This window comes from Pseudorasbora parva, chromosome 6 (genome assembly GCF_024679245.1).
Source record: "Pseudorasbora parva isolate DD20220531a chromosome 6, ASM2467924v1, whole genome shotgun sequence".
Classification (NCBI taxonomy): Eukaryota; Metazoa; Chordata; class Actinopteri; order Cypriniformes; family Gobionidae; genus Pseudorasbora; species Pseudorasbora parva.
This window is the reverse complement of record NC_090177.1, coordinates 19162388-19180404: the sequence shown is the minus strand read 5'-3', so window position 1 is coordinate 19180404 and position 18017 is coordinate 19162388. Positions and strand designations below refer to the sequence as shown.

Here is an 18017-nt window from a genome sequence, read left to right as displayed (position 1 = left end):
GTGATATTTGCCTTTTAATTTGATTCTTTTAACCATTTACTTATGACTGCCTTAGACCTTGTCCCATGAGCCGAAAGTTCTCCAGGAGGGTCTGTGTCAGTTGGACAGCATACTCTCTGCCCTGGAGCCTCTTCACCGGCCAATCGAGGTTCCTGGTGGCTCTGTTCTGCTCAGAGAACTGGCCAATGCAGGCCATGTCACAGACGCCACATTGTCAGCACGTGCCACCCCACTGCTGCATGCCCTCACAGCGGCACATGCATACATCCTAATGTTTGTTCATACCTGCAGAGTCGGACAGGTATGCATATTGGCAGTTGTTTGTAAACTTTTCAATATTTCATTTTTACATTTTTCATATTTAATTTCATATTGTTTTCAGAGTGAGATCCGTGCTATCTCAGTAAATCAGTGGGGATCTCAACTTGGTCTTAGTGTTTTGAACAAACTGAGTCAGCTCTACTGCTCTCTGGTGTGGGAGAGCACTGTGCTGCTGTCCCTCTGTACACCAAACAGGTTAGTCCTCTTATCTAGCACATGGTGGACCTTTTACTAATCCACTTCAAAGGCATTTTCCAAATGGTGCAGTGTGAGAATTTTAGCTGCATCTAGTGGTGAGGTTGTAAATTGCATCCCCCATTGCTTACCCCTCCCTTTCGGAGAACATAGAGAAGCTACATGGGCCAACAGTACAAAAATGTAGTTGTCTGCAAGAGCAGAGAGTGACAAGCTCTACTGTAGAAACGTGACTGCGCAAAATGGCGATTTCACTGTAAGGGGACCTGTGGTGCACATAGATAGAACTGGCTCGTTCTAAGGTAATAAAAACATAACTGTCCATTATGTAAGGTCTTTATACACTGAAAACATAGTTATGTATATTATATTACATTTCTGTCAATAGATTCTCATAAATACTACACACTGAACCTTTACAAGTCTGCATAAAATGAAAATTATCTGTTTTGTAAATGCATAATCAATGTGATGGATTCATCCATATAAACCTTCCCTCTGGTTACATATGTCAAACTTCTCCAATTATATAGTCTGCTTAACCCCTAGAGTTCAGCGATCGGGCCGGCTTGTTCATTTTTAAAATGTTAATTTTAAGCAATAAATTCAGTTGGAACAATTAACACAATCAGACTGTTTCCAATCAAATGAGATGTGCATCTAAAGATCTGTCTTTGCACTGTAGAAGTGGCACAGAAGCTCTATCTGAAGTGGGATTTAGACACATTTACATAGTGTTTAATGCAAATCATGGGTAAATAATGTTGTATGAATGTTTTACATGTAAGATTTTGAAGTTAGAAATATGTACAATTTAAACTTTAAAAGGTAATTTTTTTTTTTTTTATATAAAAAGTCCATGCGAAGTATAAATATGAAAATAAAACCGCCAGTAGGTGGCGGGAAGTCATTCAGTCAATAGTTCAAAACAAAGGTTCATTTGAATCGAATCGTTTAGAGACTCGAATCAGTTCTGGTGTGTCTTTGATTTTCATGAAATAGACTGTTGTGGCTAAAACAGAACATAAATAAACAGAACCATATGCTTCTTGCGGAAGAACATTTCAGCCGGATCTACTTCTCTCTGTGTCTATGGCGAGTTGCACATATATTGTGCTAATCCGCAGCGGGAATATAAACACTTATTATATGTGTACAATAGTGATTCAGGATAAGAAAAAAAAATAGGTTTGGAGAAAATCTTCATGATATTCTCGCTCACATACATTTAGTAATTTTTTTACACAGCATGTGTGATAGATTAAACTCAAGAACTCAAGGGCTTTTTAAATGCATTATTAATAAATTATTTTTTATGGCATTTTTGCCCCAAGCATCTGTTAATTTCTGAGCTTATGATAATCCAAATGGGGTATTTTTCAGTTAATTTTGATTTGGCTGCAGATCATCAGCGTGAGGTGTTTGGTAAGGGTGCATGGCTGTGTCACACCCGTTTCACTTTTTAAACAATCTTTGTTTGAAGTGTAGTCCGTCACATAGTTTTTGCACTTATTGGCACTATGTAGAGCCCTGTCATTGTCCGCTAATGCGGCCATGCCCAGTTCTTTTCAAAGTCAAATACTGACATGATCCATGCGAGTGTCCCTGCCTGCATCCACTCGGAAAAACGCATTAAGTACATGCACAAGTTTAGTGCATGTACTTCACATCATTTGGTGACGTGGTGAGGAATAAATCCGTAATTATTTACCTGAGCTGTATATTCGAGGTCAGAAATCAGAAATCATCTTTTCCAAAAAGTTTAAATGTATTTTTTCCTGTTATGAGCATTTTTACTTTGTTTTTGATGTTTTAAACATAACATGCTTGCAACACGGAGCTATTACAGTTAATGCCCCGATCCCACCTCAGCTAAAACAGCAGCTATGGGGGCATAACATAAAGGGTGTCTTTGTGCCTCTTAACAGACACAAAATGCAATTAAAATGTCTGTTCAACATGAACAGGGCCCTTACATGACAACGAGATGCGTTTAGCCACTAAGCCATTGTTTAAATTCAACTAAATAGTTTTTTAGACGGCTAGCTGTAGTCTCGTGCTCAAGTCCCATGGAAACTTGGTTGTAGCCGGAAAAAAGGCAAATAGCCCAGTTGGGAAGAGCATCGTGTGTGCATGATTATTTTATTACTGCACATCTTTCCTCAAGCTGTGTGTGCCCAAATGGAAGGATAAATAAAGTTTACATTACCTCCACAGTGGTTGCACCCGTCTTCGACCACGGAATGGCATTTTTCTTCAACCGGCCCACTGTGTTGTGTCTGTCATCCTTGTCAAAAGTGTTCACTGCTAATTTTCACATTCTGTTGCCACGATTCGGAAAGGCACAAACGCGAACCATTTCTTCTTCACTTGTGAGCCCGATATGCTCATCACTCTAGTGATGTCCAGTTCATGAACTAATTGTCCCTTTTAGTGAACCGGGCGAACCAGTTCACCAAATCGGACCGAATCATTCTAAACGGTTCCGTCTCAAATCAGCGCTGATCACACAAGTTACTTTAGTTACTCATATTCTGACATGAGTGACAGTCCCTCTGAAAATAAATAAACTAATGTCTTGAATTATATGTTGTAACTCCAACCGTTCACTGAACTGAGACATGTTTTGCTGAGAGATCTGATGAGAACTCACGAGCAGCTGATACTGAGCATGCGCATGTGACTGAATGTGCAGCGGTTCTTGGATCAGCAATACAGAATCGAAAACTGTTTCTCTGACACATTCAATACTGAGAACCGACGAGCCGATGAGCAGAACCTCTTCATACACACAATGCTCTTCCCAGCTGGACTGTTTGTTTTTTTTTCCGGCTACAACGGAGTTCCCACGGGACTTCGGCATTAGATACAGCTAGCCGTCTAAAACAGGTGAATTTAAACAATGGCTAAGTGGCTAAACGCATCTTTGTCATGTAAGGGCCCTGTTCTTGTTGGACAGACATTTTAATTGCATTTTGTGTCTGTTAAGAGGCACAAAGACACCCTTTACGGCATAACTGCCGTTTTAGCTGAGTGGGAGCTCTGGGCATTAACTGTAACAGCTCCGTGTTGCAAGCACCAATCTAGTTTTTTTTTTTTTTTTTATATAGACTGTACTCAGAGATATAACGATCAACATAAACTTAAAAATTCGCCGGAGTTGTCCTTTAATCTATCTGTCACTGAATCATTGCTTCAAATGATTCATCCAAAAAACTGAATTATTCAGTAAGGAAACTCTGAATGTGTTGCTCAGAGACGCGATTTATAGTGCTGTGACTGTTTTGAACTATTCTCGTTGGTGAAATTGATTAAAAATGGGCAATATGGTGTCTAAAATTTAAGTCACTTAATATTAAATTCTTGTTTAGTATGCTTGTATAAAATCAATATCACATTTATCATGCTGATGTCTGGATTCTTCCTGTGATATTTCTTAAAAGGGGTACAGGGAAGCCCTATACTTCATGTTAAATATAAATATATTGCCTATTGATACAGCAAAACGTCAGCAGTAGCCTATTGTACCATACATATGGTATTGACAGCAAAATAGGCTACACAATATTTCGTTCTGTATTGACAGGTTTAATATTTCAAAATCGATAATTGTCGTTTTTTATTTTTGCAATTAGGCCTATATCTGCATTTGTTAAACTACAGACTTTCAAACATGAAAATGTCATATATAATTATGTATTTGTGTCAAAATGGCATATAAACATCTTTTCCTATGCTATTTTGCCTAGAAACGCTTCCAACACGCTCGCGTGACGCGTGAAAAATAGGCGTCTCTTCTATTTGAAGCATGCTCGCGTTTTCCGCGCGTGTGACGCAGGCAGTATGCAAGCTCTAACCGGGTAACATGGGAGCCGGCATAAAAACGAGACACGCCACGCAGCCGAGACACTCACGACACGCTTGCAGTGTGTCCCGGCCTTAGAAACACAGTCTGTGAAAGGGGTCCGTATAGAAGAAAAAGATCTGTTGATACATTTCACCACAACCTGAATGTAAATTATTCATTTGAATTAACTTTCAAAATTAGGTACAATACTTAGACAATATAGAATTAGTTAATATCTAAGAAGGTGGTTGGTTGTCTGCTAACTGAAACACAATGTTATTGTTTTCTTTTTTACAGTTTGCCTCCTGGATGTGAGTTTGGTCAGGCCGACATGCAGAAACTTGTGCCTAAGGAGGATAAACCCTCCAGCAGCACAGCAGCTGCAGGCCGAAGAACGGGTAAAATACTGCATTTTTACAATTATGCATATAAATCTTTATAAAGTGCTCTACCTTTTTCTGCCTCCAAATTTTATATAATTTTACATGTGAACATTTTGGGGGTTATTTTAGGCATCTGTTTCTCTTCATTTTATTTCCTTCTTTCTTTTTGCATCCTGGTGTCTTTTATTTGCATTTCTTGCCCTTTTGCTGGTTTGCATTAGCCTTTTCTTTTCTAAAGCCATTCTCTCTCCATTAGCCGAGACTGAGACCCTGTCTGTGGCGGTGGATCCCTCTGCTCAGGGTTTGCTGGAAGGAATGGGTCTGGATGGAGACTCTCTCGCTCCCATGGAGACGGATGAGCCTACAGCCACAGACCCGAAGACCAAGTCTAAACTTACCCCTGCTATGGCAACACGTATCAAACAAATTAAACCTCTGCTCTCAGGTCTGCTGTCTTAGCCACATTTATTTTATTTACTCCCTACTCCTAAGTAAAATAAGAAACTGTGAATAAAATTGTGCTGTTTTTGACTTGCTATATTTCTTTCTCCCCAGCCTCTTCTCGTTTAGGCAGGGCACTGGCTGAGCTCTTTGGACTGCTTGTGAAGCTTTGTGTGGGCTCACCTGTTCGCCAGCGGCGCTCTCACCATACCACCAGCACAGGCACAGCCCCAACACCAGCGGCTCGGGCCACAGCATCATCCCTTACTAAACTTCTAACCAAAGGCTTGAGCTGGCAGCCACCTCCTTACACGCCCACCCCACGTTTCAGGTAAACACCTGCAACTTTGTAGCAAAGTTTACCTTATACTTATGCTCTGAATATAGTATTAATATTGTGCCTGAGCCTTGTATTTTCTTTTTGTGTATAAAACTAATATTTTTTAATGTGCCTCTCTGCTCTAATCAGGCTGACTTTCTTTATCTGCTCTGTGGGCTTCACCTCACCCATGCTGTTTGATGAGAGGAAATATCCATACCATCTGATGCTGCAGAAGTTCTTCTGTTCTGGTGGTCATGATGCTTTGTTTGAGTGAGTAGATTTTTTTCCCTCTTTTTTCTTCTTCTATTTGTTGTTTACTAGCCCATAGGCCGAGGCTCCCATGATCATGGAAATATTCCGAATTTCATATTCAGAAAGTATTTGAGTATTAAAATTACTGTAAAGAGCATATCATTCATCAGCTATCCAAATATACATGTTCTTGTTCTTTTAAGCTATGAAATTAATCTTTTTTATTTATACACCCAAAAATGAGTTTAGGGATGTCTAGAGAGAGTTTGTAAGAAACAAAAGAATAAACAAAAAAAACCTTGTTGTTCATCTGCACTTCCTGCAGACTGCATTCGTCTGTGTGGAATCAAATTTCGGCTACGTCATCCAATCGACATGATTTTGTGTGACGGTAGTACCTAAACCTTGTGCTGTCTCCTTGTTTTCTGTTTTTTGACTGATGGCAACTAGCATTGAAGTGCAATACTGCCACCTACTATTGGATTCAACCAGATTACTTTTCCGGACTATAAGTCGGTCCGGAGTATAAGTCTCATTAGTCCAAAAATGTGTCATGAAGAGGAAAAATACATCTGTAAGTTGCATTATACTGGACTATAAAGCCAGCTTCACACCACTCGCAGAAGCAGTGCAGAGAGCGGGAGCAGATGAGCCTCTCCCGGCAGAGCGTTCAAGCACCCCTCTGTGGACTCGTTCCTCCAGCTCTGGCCATCTTGCTTTCAGTCTGTGATTAGCTTACTTTGTTTTCTTCATCAGAGTTAAAGTAACCTCCGCTTTTCGCCAGTCCCTCACAAGTTTCTCACTCACTCCAAAATTTCTTTCTGCTGCTCGATGACCATTTTCGGCTGCATATTTTACTACGTGCAGTTTGTAATTTGCTGAATAGAGTTTTTATTTATGGAGGGGCATTTTTGTGTCCAGTATTTCTCAGTAGTTGTCTTTAAGTTAACATTTCAGTTAACAGATTTTTTTTTCCTGGGGTAGGCTAAAGGAGAAGCATATAGCGCCCTCTCTCGGCTGTAGAAGTAGCTAAATGTTTATTCTCGTCAGTCAGTATGAATTAAATTTGATGTACAAGTCACACCTGACTATGTCGCAAGAACAGCCAAACTATGAAAAAGTGTGACTTATAGTCCGGAAAATATGGTAGTGGCACTATTAATCTAGTGATATTGTTATATGCCTAGTGTTAACCAGATATCTTTCAATTTCATTTTTTTAAACATCTCAGTTAATGTCAGTACTGTTATATTATCATAGTATAATATACAATAACAATATGACACACACTGATTTTAATAAGTCCTTCACAGTAATTATGCATTATTGCTTTTAGTATTATAATTGTTACTACAAGTAAAAATGCTTCATCTTCATCAGGACATTTAATTGGGCCCTGTCCATGGGTGGAAAAGTGCCCGTGTCAGAGGGCTTGGAACACACTGAGCTGCCTGACGGGACGGGAGAGTTCCTAGATGCCTGGTTGATGCTAGTAGAGAAGATGGTAAACCCCAGCACAGTTCTGGACTCCCCACACTCTCTGCCCGCTAAAGTGCCTGGAGCAACCCTCAATGCCCCACAGTTCAGCGCTTTACGCTTTCTCATCGTCACCCAGAAGGTAGGAATGCTATCAATGTCTGTGTAAATTTATATAATTACACTTGTGTTGTCATAATGAATCAATTGTAATTTTTCGTCTCTTGTTGTAGGCTGCATTCAGCTGTATACGTAACCTATGGAACCGTAAGCCCTTGAAGGTCTACGGTGGGCGCATGGCTGAGTCCATGCTGGCCATTCTGTGCCACATCCTACGAGGAGAGCCTATCATCCAGGAGCGGCTCTCCAAAGAAAGGGAGGGCACAGCTCGGCCTGATGAGGAGAGCAGCTCCACAAGTGCTGGGGGAACAAGCGGACCTCCAGGAGCAGGGGGAGTAGTTGGAGAAGGAGCACCTGGAAGTGCCAATGGAAGCTCTGCTGGAGGCTCTACAGAGGAAGGGAGCAACTCAACAACTCGAAGAGAGCCACAGGTCAACCAAGCTCAACTCACTCAGGTAATGTCACTTCCTGATGTATGTCCCTATGAAATGTTATGTTTTGTTTACAAATATTACTGTTAGTTTTTCACAAATGTTATTGTATAATACCTGAAGAAAGCTATTAGCCAGTGCTAACCAGCCAAATCTGACCTCTTTCACAGCTAATGGACATGGGCTTCTCCAGAGAGCATGCAATGGAGGCTCTGCTGAACACCAGCACTATGGAACAAGCCACCGAGTACCTGCTCACACACCCACCACCACTGCTCAGCGCAGCTGTCAGAGTAAGACCCTAACACAGACAAAACCCTCTGTCTTTCTCTCATACATACAAACATACACACACAAGCACACACAGACAGGATGCACACACGAAGTATAAGCTAGTGTAGTCACTTTGAGCTTTGTTTCTGTAGGAGTTCACCATGTCTGAAGAAGACCAGATGATGCGGGCCATTGCCATGTCTCTAGGTCAAGAAGTTAGCATGGAGCAGCGCTCAGACTCACCTGAGGTGGGCACCCACACACTCATTATTACATCACTAAAGTAGGAGTTAATGAGTAGCACAGCATAGGTCACCTCACCTGCCTACTTCACATCTTCTTCATCAAGCTTTCTCTGCTTTTTGAATAGACACACAAGTCACACCCCGGTTACTTTTTGTCCATAGGAAGCAGCTCGACGGCGTGAGGAGGATGAGAGGAGAGCAAGGGAGCGAGTAGAAGAAGAAGAAGCACGCTGTCTGGAGCGCTTCCTGGAAGCTGAGCCTCTAGACACCACAGAGCTACATTCCTTCACAGACTCGATGCTGCCTGGCTGCTTCCACCTGCTCGACGAGCTGCCAGACACGGTCTACCGCCTCTGTGATCTGCTCATGACTGCTATTAAAAGGAATGGCCCTGAATACAGAGACCTCATCCTCAGACAGGTGGTCAATCAGGTCAGTATGCACATATATGCTTGAAGCATATTATTGTTAAAGGAATTTTTACAATGTACATTTTTCATAGATTAATGTTGCTTTTTCATCTGTTTATTATGCTCTACAAAGCAAATATGCAGTATTTGCTGGAAATTTTTATAGGTATTAAAATTATTCAGGCTAGTGAAAAGGCATGATTAACAAATACAAGTCTACAATGCTCTGTGGGAAGGCTGCATTCTCAGGTTTAAGTTACAACCATGGTGTGCTTTAGGCCCCATCCTCAGCAGTATGTTTGTGCAAATTTTCAAAAAGGTGTGGGAGGCTGCTGACGTGTTGATAAAAGCTGCGGTGCCGCTAACCACCAGCGACACCAAGACAGTGTCTGAGTGGACGAGACAGATGGCGACCCTCCCTCAGGCGTCCAACCTGGCCACCCGCATCTTGCTGCTCACGCTGCTCTTCGAGGTGCATGGTCTACTGCACACATCATCGCTGTTTATTTATACACCATCTGCAAAAAAGTACCAGAGTATTTGCATTGACAAGTAAATGCCCCCACTGCACTCCTCTGATGGAAGTGTGTTGTTGTGTTCCACAGGAGCTGAAACTCTCATGTGCTCGGGTAGTCGAGAGCAGTGGTGTCTTGACGGTGCTGATTAAGCTGTTGGAGGTGGTACAGCCCTGTCTGCAAGCTGCCAAAGAGCAAAAGGACATTCAAACACCCAAGTGAGTCACTGTCCTTTCCGTCTGCATGACTGATCAGTTTGTGCTCCGACATCAGCATTCTTAGAAAGCTCTGCTGACCCAAGCATGTTAAGCCGCGTTTCCACCACAGGAACTTTACCCAGGAACCAGGAACTTTAGGGTGGTACTCTGTGTGTTTAGACCGCCGGAACCAGGGTCTAAATGAAGTTCCGGGTAAATATTTCCCCCTCCAAACGGCCTTGCTCGCGAGGTAGAACTTTTTCAAAGTTCAGGAACTTTCGAGGGCGGGACTTGGGTGCTGAACATGCTGATTGGTTTAGCATTTTATTTCAACCTGCATTTTTAAAAGTCTTGCGAGGTTCGTTCTGCGTTCAGTAAATATCAGTCTTGCTCTCTGTCTGATGGTGCGCGTTCGTCTCAGCCATCTCACGTTCAATGTCTGTAATAGCTGATAATAATATACATTGTCATTTTAAATCTAGCTTTACAATCTTTCTGAATATGCTTGTGCTCTTTTCTGTTGTTGTTAATTACCTCTTTAGTAAACCTATACATAATCAGCAAAAGCAGCCCAGCTTAAATCTCTTCCATACTCTTCATTCAATTTTTTACAGTCTATTTTTCACCATGTAAACGACCTGACCGATTACTTTTAAGTGTGTGTCCTTACATGACGTGACCACGCGTGCCCCGCTCATATTGACAAGAGAGGGTAAACTTTTTATTTTGTAAGTTATGAAGATAATGTTGGAATAATGACACAGCGTATATTGCCCCAGGCAGTTTTTTCTTTAACTGTGCCTGACAGAAGAATAATTTTTTTTCTGAGATGATTATTACACTTTACAACAAATAAATAGCTTATATAATACTGTATTAGTCCTGGTTACCGTTAAGAGTTGCAATGGCTACTAGGGCTGGGCGATATGGAGCAAAAAATATATCTCGATATATTTTGCTATATCTCGATACACGATATATATCTCTATCTTTACAGGAAAAATAACCCCCTAAAAACTACAGCAAAAACAAATATGCCAAATACCACAAATTCTTTTTTTTATTATTGAAGTGCAAAGAGGTAGTCAGTTCATGTAGGAACAAATTGCTTTTGCAACATTAAAAAAAACTCCCTGATTACATAAATAATAATAATTTAACTGTAAAAGAAAATAAATAATATTTCCTTCTTTTCATTTATTTCATGCTTTCAAAAGATGAATCAAAGACTCCCTTTTTTACACTTAAAGTAAACAGTAAGCATTTTGCAGAAAGATGGGGGCATGACTGAGATATAAATAAACTGATTTTGTATCAAAGTTCAAACAGTGATGTTTGTCATGAGTTTGACAAAATTCAAACTCATCATGCAGGCTACACATGAGCTGAATTTCACTTCTTTTCCAGTTACAGAAAGAAATATGAATGTCAGAAGGTAGCTATATGATAATATGATACAGTACAACTGACAGAAGAGCACTGTGTCTCAGGACACCCGGGATGTCGCGTTTTTCCCCTCTTGGTTAAAACATGAATAGACCTATTCATCATAATCCCGTGATAAAGCTGACAAAATAATAATAGTAATGATATTGCAATACTTTATAAATGTTTTCAAATGATTTGCGATCATTTTGACATTTTAACCGAAAACCATGCGATCAGTTAGACACAAATCATAAACTGACATGATTGCGACCGCGTCTCGCACCAATAGTGTCAATCACCTGACTGTGGGTGAAACTTGCGCTTTGAACTATGATGAACATTAATATTTCTTTATGAATTTTAGCAAGCAGTTGTGTTAGAAGGAAAACATGGTCTCTAAACTGAGTCCCGAACAACGCGCGCGCTTGTCAACATGATAACTAATCCTCACCTGGTTGTGGAAGCAGCCGTGTTCAATGAGACGACGCGCGAGGGGAGGGGGAACAAAAGCAAGAGGCGGGAGGCGCGCGAGCGGGAGCGAGCACAGCACAGAGAAGGCAAACATGCAAAGTGGCGGAATCAGAATTAAATATAAACAATATATCGATATATACGATATGTCCAAATCCATATCGAGTTGAAAAAATATCTCGATATATTTTAAATATCGAGATATCGCCCACCCCTAATGGCTACAGTTAACACATTCCAGCTGGTGGAGAAAACAGCGTTGACAATTTTGATGCGGCAGACAAACTGCATGTCACAAAATGAATGCGATTGAAAGTCATCACATGTAAACACCAGATCGTTTTTTACAAAAAGTGTGCTTGTAAACGTGGATAGTGTTGCGCAAAAATGATTAGACTACTGTCCGTCACTGATTTGGAGGAGCAGTCGCGCGCAGTCCTACATCACCGGACTAATTTGCCTAATCTTTACGGAACTAGATTGCGGTTGAAATGCAGACAGTTGCAGGTCTGGGGGAGAAGAGTTCCGGTAAAAAAAGTTCCTGGTACAAATTGTTCCGGGTAATTTTGGTGGAAACGGGGCTTTAGAAATTGAGTAGCAGAATTAGGGAAATCATGCCGTTTGAGACCTTATTCAACACTTTTTTTTTTTATGTAATTTTTTTAATAAAATGTTTTCCATGTCCCTTTTAATATAAACCTACGTTTGTATCTGTAGATGGATCACCCCTGTGCTTCTGCTTATTGACTTCTATGAGAAAATGGCTGTTTCATCCAAACGAAGAGCCCAGATGAATAAGGTTGGTGCCAAAGAAAGTGCAAAGGCTGTATGTTATAATATTAAACTGTGAAAATGGCATGTTATATACATTTTATTCTTAATCATCTTAGTACCTGCAGCCCAATGGGAATAACTGGCGCTGGTTTGACGACCGTTCAGGCCGCTGGTGCAGCTACAGTGCAAGTAACAACAGCACCATCGACTCTGCCTGGAGGGCGGGAGAGACCAGTGTCCGTTTCACTGCTGGCCGTAGAAGATACACTGTCCAGTTCAACACGATGGTGCAGGTAACGGCTACAACCTGGACATGGATCTGATAGAAGTTGAAATGTGAAATATTTATACCATTGTCCATACAGCATGGGTAAAAGATCTTAGTCCGCAATGTGTTTTTTTTTTTTTTTTTTTTCCTCAGGTGAATGAGGAGACTGGGAACAGACGACCAGTTATGTTGACGGTGCAGCGGGTGCCAAGGATTCCCAAGACGACAAAAGCTGGAAGTGTTACTGATACCGAGAGAGAAGAGGGTGAACAGAGAGCAAAGACTGAGGAGACACAGACTGATACAGGTGGAGAAACAGCAAGCTTTTTCATTAAAAAAAACACAACAACTGTTCAGTAGTGTTTTGATTTTGGCTAAGAATTAAATAAATATACATCATTAGTTGCTTTTATCAGATTTTATTTATATTTTGTGTGTGTATACAATTTCCTTATGGGTTTTTCAGATTCCAGTGTGGCTGTGGAAATGGCGCCTCCTAAAGAAGAGTCAGAGCAGAAGGATTCAAACACGACAGCTCCCTCTGTCCTTCAGGACCCCTCTATTTCCAGTGCTATTGTTGTACAGGGGCTGACGGAGGACATGATCACCATTTTGATCCGCGCCTGTGTCAGTATGATCAGTGTTCCTGTGGATCCGGACACATTGCACGCCACCTTACGGCTCTGTCTGCGTCTCACACGTACACACCATTACGCCATGATGTTTGCAGAGCTCAAGAGCACCCGCATGATCCTGAACCTCACGCAGGGCTCAGGTTTCAACGGCTTCACCCCACTGGTCACTCTGCTCTTCCGCCACATCATAGAGGACCCAGCTACGCTGCGGCACACTATGGAGAAGGTGCATATTCACCTGAAAGCTGCATTTATCTTAATAGTTTACTTGCTGTTACTTGCTCACTGTCTTTTCTCAGGTGGTACGGTCTGCCGTCACCAGTGGTGCAGGAAGCACTACTTCAGGTGTGGTGTCAGGAAGTCTGGGCTCCAGGGAGATCAACTACATCCTGCGTGTCCTTGGGCCAGCGGCCTGCCGCAACCCGGAGTGCTTTACGGAAACTGCCAAGAGTTGCATCCGAATTGCTCTCCCTGCTCCAAGAGGTGCTGGCACTGGTATGGTGGAAAATCTCCCAGAGATCCTCCCTATATATATCCTATATCAACATATATTGTTGTTCTTAGGCCAATTGCCTGATCACAGTCTCTCTCCATTAATCAGCCTCAGATGATGAGTTTGAAAACTTCAGAATTAAGGGTCCAAATGCTGTCCAGCTAGTGAAGACCACACCCCTGAAGCTGTCCCCACTGCCCTCCATTCCAGAGACGATTAAAGAGGTCATCTATGACATGCTGAATGCCCTAGCAGCATATCACGCTCCAGAAGAGGGTAAGAAATATCATCAGACAGAAAAATGAGAGCATGCTTGTATTTAGTTCATGGTCCAGATCTATCAAGTTGTCATCTCTCATCAACATCCACTTCTCTTAATGCTCTGGGTTTGTGTAGCAGAGAGAGGAGAGGAACGGGCAACCGCAGTACCAGGGGGTCAAGACCTTTGTCAGATCCTGCAGGATGTTGGTGATGATGTCTACCAGCAGTACAGACTCACCAGACAAGGCAGTGATTTCGACTCGCAGTCTGCCTTCCACATCAATGTAAGAGTCAACATGGTTTTATATGTGCTGTGTAAGGTCTGTCAGATTGTTGTGTATTGCATCAGTTATCATATAATTTCATAGTTAACATCAGTCACTATTGCTAATATTTCTTCTTCTACCCCAAACTTTAGTGAAACTTGCCCTGCATTGTGCTGTATAATGATATTCAAACTTTGTGGCTTATTGCGGAGAGATGGTTTTAATTTTGAAAGCAAACAGACAAAACACTGTCCGTTACATAGCAGCATGCTAGCAACCATCCAGAACACCCTAGAAATGCTTTAGAAACCTTTTAATAAGTATACAATTTTGCTTTGATATCATCTTTATATTGGCATAGGAAATCAAAGGCTATTTAATTTAACAATAGAAAAAAAACACAAGTATAACAATTACTGCAATTATACATAACATTTATTACAATAATTGTGAATAGATTATTTGAAAATGTATTAACTTTATTAAGCAATCTGTAAAATAAACATATTTTACATAGTAGCAGCTTGTTTCTGTAATCAAAAATTAAAGGGATAGTTTACCCTGAAATGAAATTTAAGCCATCTTTTGCTCACCCTGCTGTTGATTCAATGCTCTATATCCTTCTATCATATCCTACTAGTCATTAGCGCACAGAGTAACAGCTGAGCTTAGTATTTTGACTGAATAATAGTTTAATTCTCTCAACTTATAGTATGCCTCCTGGACACTTTCCATATATGGCGCGCATCTCACTGTATCATTACATCATACTTTTGTATAATTTTTTTAATGTTTTACCATGGTCCCTATCCACTGCCATTAAAGGAAGGAGCGTGTGTAGAACTATTTTTAAAATTACTGCTTTTGAGGTCATTTGAGGAAAGGGATAGAAGGACATAGGGCATTGAATCAAACAGCAGGGTGAGTAAACAAATGGCTTTAATTTCATTTCAGGGTGAACTATCCCTTTAAGAATTTGTTCAAACGTGCTCTTCGGCTAATTCACAGGTTTTGATTTGTGGATTGTGATGTTTTATTGTTTTTTTTGTTGTTGTTTTTTCAATCAAAAATAGGCCTATCGGTCTATGCCGGTGATTTACAAAACTACCAAATATCAAATATGTCTGCATTGCTGATATTTGCGTGTTTTTCCTGCTCTAGTGACATGGAATGAGTTATGCACTACATGGATTTTCTTCATAAAATGTACAAATTTAGTTCAACTTTAGCTGCTTTATGAGAAACACGAGTATCCCAAATGTATGTGTGCTATAATGGGTTCAGACATGTGGGATCTGCATTAACAATGGGTGTTAATTATACTCTATCAGACTCAGGTGTTTGCTGCAGATGGTGCCGTTGCAGAATCCTCTCAGTCTGGAACACCACAGGGAGAAGGTGAACACACACACAGCTCAACCTTTCTTTGTACAGTAACCATATTTTCTCACTTGTGCTGGGACCTTGACCTGTCCTTTCATTTTTTTCCTGTCATTATTATTTCTATGTCCCTAGCCTCCACACCTGAGGAAATGCGTGAAGAGAAAAAGGAGCAGGAGGGAGAGAAGGGAGCTTCTTCAGAGGAGAGCCGAGCTGCTAAAGCGAAGGCCAGCAAACCCTTGATGCCTACCTCTACCATCCTGAGGCTTCTGGCAGAGTTGGTGCGCTCATATGTTGGCATCGCCACTCTCATCACCTCTTACAACTACACAGCTGGCCAATCAGAGCTCATTAAGGAGGTGAGCCATATTGAAGTTGAGATGCCAGCAAAGTATTTCTGGTCAAATGTTTTACTTTCAACTTCTGTGTAAAATAGAAGAGAACTGAGACTCTTTATGTAATTTGTACTTTATATTCATGATTGCTTTGAACGCTTCTCCTGGACTATCAAATACATTTATTTCAGAGCTTTTTTTATGCATATATAAATCTCAGCAAGCCTCATTTGTCACTTCTCATTTGTAATATTTGTGACTATATATGTACAGGATTGCAGTGTGCTGGCATTTGTTTTGGACCACTTGCTCCCACACACCCAGAACTCAGAGGACAAGGACACCCCTGCCCTTGCGCGTCTTTTCCTGGCCAGCCTTGCTGCAGCTGGCACAGGCACCGATGCCCAAGCGGCCCTGGTCAATGAAGTCAAGGCCGCTCTGAGTCGAGCATTAGGCATGGCAGAGGGCACAGAGAAACACGCCCGGTCAGTTAAGCTACCTAGTTGCTATACCAAACTGACTTTTAGACAATTACGATATCTAGAACATATCTAATGAATTAGATGTGTAAAACCTAAACAAGCTTTCTCGTTTGCAGCTTGCAAGCAGTTATGTGCATCATCAGCACCATTATGGAGTCATGTCCCTCCACCTCAAGCTTCTATAGCACAGCCACGGCCAAGACCCAGCACAATGGCATGAACAATATTATCCGACTCTTCCTGAAGAAAGGCCTAGTCAATGACCTTGCCCGTGTGCCTCATAGCCTCGATCTATCCAGGTAATGGATAAAACTACTAATAACAAATATTTAAACTACTACTATATTTTATTTAAGTTAAATCTTTTTAAAGGTGTTTTGTGTGTTTATCCCCCTCTATCCCAAACTTGTTTGGTTGCTGAAAAAATCTAATGAATTTTTTTTTTCTTCTGTTATTTGTTTCTTGCAGTCCCAACATGGCAAACACAGTAAATGCTGCTTTGAAACCTTTGGAGACGCTGTCACGAATTGTAAACCAGCCCAGCAGCCTGTTTGGGGGTAAAGGTGGATCCAGCAAGAACAAGACCGAGCATGATGCCGTTGGCACAGTCAGGGACAGCAACAGCAACACCCAGGATCCAGGTAAAACTGGCATAGGATGAATACAGTGGCCTAACTGAATTTTCTCTGTAATTTTTTTTAATAGCTGGTATTATCTACAGGAGAGGCTGGTGAGGCAGAGCCAGTAGAGAATCGTGAACGTGGTCAAGCCACAGATACTGACCTGATGGATGGAGAAACTGAGGGAGACACTGTGGTCATTGCTGGGCAGCCTGAGGTGCTGAGCACTCAGGCAATGCAGGTTAGAGAAAAGCAGATTGTGGAAATGTTCTCAGTTAATGAATATGAAAATCCTCCTCCAGCTGAACAATGTTTGTTATTCATATGTGCTTGTAGGTGGAGAATGAGTTGGTGGATTTGATCGATGAACTTTTAGAGAGAGATGCAGGAACTGTTAATAGCACCATCATCGGTAAGTGATTTATTTGATTCCTGTCCAGCAATGGAAGTAATACAGAGTTGGTTGCGTGTTTTTTATTTCGGTTTTACTGTTAATTAGTGGGTCGCTCTGGAGAGGACGAGTCTCAAGAGGACGTACTGATGGATGAGGCTCCTTCCAATATGAGTCAGGCCTCAACTCTCCAAGCCAACAGAGAGGGTAGGAATTGAATCTTGTATATTCACTCTTGCAGCTTATGATAAGACCCATAAATAGTATAGCTAACTCATTGGGCCTTGTACATCTTGAAGTGGTGCATCTTGTAAATTTTAGGGTCTCCATCTGAAACTTAATATGAAAAGCATTTATGTAACTTTTTCTATTATTATTACGTATGCAGTTTTAAATTACCTGATATTTATTTAACAAACTACACAAAATATTAGTGCTTAAAGAAAATGAACACCAAACTATTTGAATGAGCTTTAAATTGTTAAAGTTTTGTTTCACTAGAAATTTGTCAAGTTTCTTCATTCTTAAATCTGTTTTAAGGGTAAATCCTACAGTCATTTTGTTCTCTTTGCTAATTTAGACTCTATGAACATTCTCGAGCCAGAAGATGAGGAGCACACACAGGAGGAAGATTCCAGCGGTAGCAATGAGGATGAGGATAGTCAGGATGAGGAGGAAGAAGAGGAGGAGGAAGAAGAGGAAGATCAGGTAATAGTATAATAAAATAGTTTTAACAAAACAAACACTAAAGAGGGTGGTCACTCATTGTGGGGTTCTCTACCTTG

At 41.1% G+C, this 18017-nt stretch overlaps 1 protein-coding gene across 9 annotated transcripts in view; it reads left to right on the top strand.

Moving 5' to 3' along the window:
• The window catches only part of huwe1 (HECT, UBA and WWE domain containing E3 ubiquitin protein ligase 1), a 65546-nt gene that overhangs the window by 13019 nt on the left and 34510 nt on the right, over window positions 1-18017 (top strand). For 7 of the 9 annotated variants that reach the window (XM_067445989.1, XM_067445985.1, XM_067445986.1 and 4 more), the window contains exons 25-53: window positions 56-301; window positions 383-516; window positions 4661-4761; window positions 5003-5191; window positions 5302-5518; window positions 5657-5779; window positions 7142-7379; window positions 7471-7812; window positions 7959-8081; window positions 8214-8309; window positions 8469-8738; window positions 9036-9188; window positions 9322-9449; window positions 12045-12126; window positions 12218-12394; window positions 12523-12676; window positions 12836-13230; window positions 13304-13499; window positions 13606-13773; window positions 13894-14042; window positions 15356-15422; window positions 15540-15763; window positions 16013-16224; window positions 16338-16520; window positions 16690-16862; window positions 16943-17082; window positions 17178-17253; window positions 17341-17439; window positions 17813-17940. In XM_067445989.1, coding sequence (XP_067302090.1) covers window positions 56-301; window positions 383-516; window positions 4661-4761; window positions 5003-5191; window positions 5302-5518; window positions 5657-5779; window positions 7142-7379; window positions 7471-7812; window positions 7959-8081; window positions 8214-8309; window positions 8469-8738; window positions 9036-9188; window positions 9322-9449; window positions 12045-12126; window positions 12218-12394; window positions 12523-12676; window positions 12836-13230; window positions 13304-13499; window positions 13606-13773; window positions 13894-14042; window positions 15356-15422; window positions 15540-15763; window positions 16013-16224; window positions 16338-16520; window positions 16690-16862; window positions 16943-17082; window positions 17178-17253; window positions 17341-17439; window positions 17813-17940 — 4983 coding nt within the window. The remainder of the gene's footprint in view (window positions 1-55; window positions 302-382; window positions 517-4660; window positions 4762-5002; window positions 5192-5301; window positions 5519-5656; window positions 5780-7141; window positions 7380-7470; window positions 7813-7958; window positions 8082-8213; window positions 8310-8468; window positions 8739-9035; window positions 9189-9321; window positions 9450-12044; window positions 12127-12217; window positions 12395-12522; window positions 12677-12835; window positions 13231-13303; window positions 13500-13605; window positions 13774-13893; window positions 14043-15355; window positions 15423-15539; window positions 15764-16012; window positions 16225-16337; window positions 16521-16689; window positions 16863-16942; window positions 17083-17177; window positions 17254-17340; window positions 17440-17812; window positions 17941-18017) is intronic. The other 2 variants (XM_067445984.1, XM_067445987.1) reach the window with 2 other exon arrangements.